Here is a 5,215-nt window from a genome sequence, read left to right as displayed (position 1 = left end):
GGCAGCTTGCGCAAAAACGGCGGTTTTTTTGGTTTAATATTTTTTCTTTTTGTTTTTCTTTTTTTTTTTTTTTTAAAAAAAGAAAGAGGGAGAGAGGGAAGACGCCAGTTAGCCTTCACCACAGTGGAACACCAAACTGGTCAACACCAGGCATGCCCGATACATGGCCATGTTGGCCAGCCAACATTAACCCTTCACTCTCCTGCGGTGAGAGCTAGAAACTTTAAGGATTAGCTTTCACCAAGCTGACTCTTGACTGTGGGCAGGTCAAGAAACCAGCTGTGTGTATAGCACAGCCCACCTGGTGCTTCTGCCCCATGTCTCCCCTCCCCTTCCCTCCCCTCCCACCACGGGCATCACCTCACACTTGCGTGGAGGAGAACTGGCCTCAGAGGAAAGAGAGGATACTGGCTGGCCCCCTGCTTTCTTTTTTTGGACACAGAGTTAGAAGTCGGACAGTACTCCTTCAGTTAGTTTTGTTCAGGCCTGGTAACAGGAAATCGGAGCCTCGCAAACTGAAGCAAAGGAAAAATCAAGACAGCAGAAGGGCAAAAATTTGGAGTGGGTGGGAAAACAACTTAATAAAAGAAGAAAGAAAAGAAAAAAATACCCAAAACAACAATAAAAATATTCCGTAAGGGGTGTAAACTTTTATACATTTCAGTGCAGGGAGGTGAAGGACACAGACACAAACACACACGCACACACGAGACTGGGATCCAAATGTGAAATAAGTGAGGCAAGACACAAAAAGAAATCAAAAGAATAAATATAAAGAAGAAATTGAATTACTGAAGACATGCACCTCGATTTTACGGCCCTCTACCACGGTGCCGTGTAATTTCTCCCTGGCCCTGTCTGCATCAGCACTATTCTCGAAAGTTACGAACCCGAATCCCTGCATGCAGCGGGAGAAGGGGGGAAAACATGCACATCGTTATATATTGAAATACTGATCTCTAGGTAAATAGAGAAAAAATATCACAGTATGAAATCGACATCAGCACAACTCAGCAATAACCTCCTAGAGTCACATTGTTGGTTCATGCATGTTTCATAAATGAAAGAAATTAAATTCAATAAAATAAAGGAACTGTAATCATAATAAGAATAATAAGAGTAATTAAAAAAAAAGAAAACATAAAAGCAATTGAGGCCAGACCAAAAAAGAAGTACAAAGTTACTCGAGACAATTTTTCGTTTGTTTGTTTTTTTAAAAACACTAAGCCCTGCTCCAACATAGGCAAGCTGGTCAAGCCCAAGCAGGGCTTCTCTCCTCTTTGCTAATTAACACACATGCGTTGCAGGACCCCCCACCCGCCCCAGACACAGTACAGGACATCGACACTGAGCAGCACTTCGTTCTCTTGAGAAACTGCTATGAGTGAGCAGCGATCTGAGTTCACGCCTGGCACCAGGAATTCTGCGAAGCTTTGGGCAAATCAAACACTGAACCTTGCTTTTTCCACCTGTAAAATGGAGACAATAATAATTACCTACCTTAGAAAACTGCTGAGAGGAAGGGCTGTTTGTAAAGCATCCCTTGTAAGCTCTTCGGGGCACAGCTGATGTCTACTCCTATGCCTGTAACTTCCCTAATAACGCATGGGGCCCTGAAAGTAAGCAGGGCTTCTAGGTGGCACCATCAAATAAACATTACTAAACATGAAGATTTAAAGTATCACATATTCTAGTTTCAAAATTTTCCTATCTATGAGTAGTGTGTTGGACTTGAGTGTAAATCTAAATACCTAAATACCGATTCATTGGTAAAGGCACGTTTTTTCTGACACTGCTGACCCACTGCTACCTCCCTCCCGCCCTATTATCCATCTCACTTGGCTTTGTTCTGAGATGGCAACCTCTGCGCCTTGGAGAGTAACAAATCTCTGCCTAGTTAGACCATGAAGTTTGAGAAAAATTGATGTGCCCTGCTTGGAGCAACCACAAAGGCTCGAGGACTACTAAAATGTCGCTTTAGGTAGACAAATTTAGGTTTATCGCATCCGTGAAGGCACATGCAACGCGCCTGTCCTACATGCTCATGCTGCTGTCAACTCACGCAGTCGTGTAACAGGGCAGGGTAAGAGATCATGCTTCCTTCCACGGAGAGGAGTGCACTGACATTAAAACAGAGCCGACGTGACTAAGTGAATGAGGATTTTAACTAGTAACAAATGGTATCTTACTACAGACAACTGTGATGGGATATTCTCCATGCCGTTACAGAGAGCAGGGCCAAACAAAAAACTTTGTTGCATTCTGCTTTTCGGGTATCTTAAGAACAGGAGTAACTGGCTCCTGTCGCTTCGTATAAAGCAAGTACCAGTTTAATGTACAGAGAGTAATCTCTGCTGGCTCCGATACCCTCAGGAGCAGGAAGAACAAAGTTGGCATTTGATGCAATGGAAACTCCCGGTATCAACTGGAGAGCGAGGTGATGTGAGTGATCTACAGCTATGCCTTGACAGGGAAATGGCATGCTAGCCTCGCGGCCCCCTCCGTGCAGCTCGGGGTCGACATGTATGGACTGGACCCAAAAAAAAAAAAAAAGCATCTTGATTTCTAAGCACTGTTAGCAACAAGACACAAGCAAGCAATCACTCTTCAAGTGCTTTTTAAAGGTCTTTACAATACTAATCTTAAAAAGCCCAAGCCGTTTGCACATGCTGGCCTTTATCATCCACAGCTAGGTTTCCAGCACAAAACTGTTACACCTTTGTAAAATGCAGGGGTTTTGTTTTGTTTTGTTTTTCTTTTTTTCCCCTGAACAGCAATACTAAAAGAACTTAGCCAAATACTGCAATGTTGAGATCAGCGAGAGCGCTCCTTTGGGCTCCAACCCAATAATCTAAAGCTTCAGATAATTTCATTTCTCCAGCTATAAATAAAAAGCTATGTAAGTAACAAACTGATGCCGTTTTCAGACCAGCTTAAAAGTTTTCTGTTTAAATGAATTAAAATTGGAGCGACAAGAGATCAGGGCTAATAAAACAGTCCAACCGCATGTAACTCTCAAATATGTTGCAGGGAACCAGGGGGGATGCAGGGGCAGCATAATCAGCAAAGCTGATTATGAGAGGACAGGGTATCGTGTCTGATTCAAAGAACCCTTCAGAGAAAGGCAAGACTGAGAAATAGAGCAACACCTTTCCCTCTGGTTCTATATAATGGGGAAAAAGGACCTTTAAAAGGTTGGGGAAGGAGGGGAGGTAAAGACTGCAACAGGAATCTCTATTTCCCTCTTCTCTTTTTACATTAAAATTTCTGTTTGTTCTAGACAAGCCTGTGGAGACCGAATGAAATTTATGTCTTCGGTGATGATGTGAACTGAAAGCTGGAGAGCAGAGGGAAGGTAATTTTTTAGACATTAATCTGTGCAGGCTAGAACCAAACTGACTATTTTAATTCACATTTGTTTGCAATTAGTGAAGTCTGTACGGGATTTTAAAAACCACATTATCATTAAATACCTTTAAACTGATTAGGAATTTTCACTATTTTTAATAAGTTAACTCAAGGTAGGGTACAATCCACATGCAGACTATATGAAAATAATTAACAGCGTGAATTAAAACAGAATTAATCTGATTCTGAACAACATTACTGATTAACCACAATTTTTGCTTTATTGACAGATCAGTCCTTAGCTTGCGCAACTCTCTTTGTTGAGAACCATTTAATGTCAATGCTGAATTAACGCTTTACATAGTCGGCTATGGCAGAGCCAGTACTTGTGCCCCCTTGGTTTGTCTTCTTAATGCATCTCTTAGACATTCAAATTTTCATCAGGAAAAATAGGTGAGTCATGCTTGACATTTTTGTTATCTCTAAGTTTAAAAACTAGCAATTATATATACATATTTTTGATGTGGGAGAGAAAAAAAAGCACATACATATAATTTTAATTCCTTCTCACAGATGACCTGTAAAGAATAGGGATTAATTTGTACCTAAATACATATACAACAAACAATTCTCAGTTTTCCCTCCCAAGGTTGTCTTGCCCTTGGGGGAAAAAAAAAAAAGAAAGAAAGAAAAAAAAAAGAGGTGGCAGATGTCCAATATTTACTAGCTTAGCTTTATAGGAAGTACTAGTTTGCTCCGTAGTAGTAGGTAGGGAGCCAGAGGAAGGGAACATACAATCCTGGGTAAAAAAAAGACTTACGGTTTCTGAAATTTAGATTATACAAATAGCTTGGGTTTAATATGGCTGTTATGATAACAAGGCTGAAATTTTCAACAATTCGTCTCCACCAGCAACTGCCAGGAACTTCTCCCAAGCAGAAAATAAGTTTAAGCCTCAGTGTACCCAGAGAACACTAAATAACCCCAGCAAACATTTTTAGGACTGGTAAGTAATTTGCAGTGCCAGACTAACCCCTTTTTACCCAAAGGTTTATTCAAAGGGCCTGAAGAGACCGAGTAACTGCCACCCTTTTAGTCTGGCCTCAGACTCTGCAATAAATAACAAGCAACATGATGAGCAGTGAAAAAAAAAAAAATGCATATATATAGTATTTGAACGTTTCCATCTCTGAAGAATGAGAAAGAAAATTTACCATGTAACCGTAAAGGGAGAAATCAAAAGCAGACGGTTCTCCTGGGTGTGGCCAGAACACAGAAATTAAACAAAAAACAACAACAAAAAAAAGTAAAATAATAAAAAAAAGAAAATAAAACCAAAGGAAACTAAACAGAGCCCCTTGAAATCCATGCATTGTTAACCCTTCATTTGTCACGGAGTTTAGACCAGTCACCTCAGCAGCAGCGTCTTTGCCTTGTACCGCTGGAGCATGCAGCCAGCAACTGGCCTTGCCGTCATCTGCTGCTGTGCTCATTTTTAACCAAGTTTTTTCTTTTTTTTCCTCCCCCGTCCCCCTTATTTCCATAATAAACAAACTTTTAGGAGCCTGAAAAAATGGCCAAGGAGACAGCAGTTTAGGCTACCTGTTTCCAAGGCATTTGGAGAGAGTAGGAGGGTTTCAGCTATAATCCACCTGAGATGAGCAGGACTGAATGCACTGACAGAAACACAGCATGAAATTCAGAAACACATTATTGAAGTTACACACACAAACGCACACTTTAAATTGGTGAGGGAATCAGTGTAAACCAAGGTGCCACCATTTCAGCAGCTCTTCCAGCTTCTCCCTGCCCCCGTGCTGCACTTTGAGTGCATTAAGGCACATACACGTAAAGCACCTGTCCGTGT

At 41.2% G+C, this 5,215-nt stretch overlaps 1 protein-coding gene across 3 annotated transcripts in view; it reads right to left on the bottom strand.

Annotated features, from left to right (window-relative positions):
• Window positions 1-5,215, bottom strand: part of RBFOX2 (RNA binding protein, fox-1 homolog (C. elegans) 2) — a 55,875-nt gene that overhangs the window by 21,445 nt on the left and 29,215 nt on the right. For all 3 annotated transcript variants that reach the window (XM_009577347.1, XM_009577348.1, XM_009577349.1), the window contains one exon: window positions 806-898. In XM_009577347.1, the coding sequence (XP_009575642.1) occupies window positions 806-898 (93 nt within the window). The remainder of the gene's footprint in view (window positions 1-805; window positions 899-5,215) is intronic.

The sequence above is a fragment of the Fulmarus glacialis genome, unplaced genomic scaffold, assembly GCF_000690835.1.
Source record: "Fulmarus glacialis isolate BGI_N327 unplaced genomic scaffold, ASM69083v1 scaffold11114, whole genome shotgun sequence".
NCBI classification, from domain to species: domain Eukaryota; kingdom Metazoa; phylum Chordata; class Aves; order Procellariiformes; family Procellariidae; genus Fulmarus; species Fulmarus glacialis.
The sequence above is the reverse complement of the archived record's forward strand: the minus strand, read 5'-3'. Positions and strand labels throughout refer to the sequence as shown.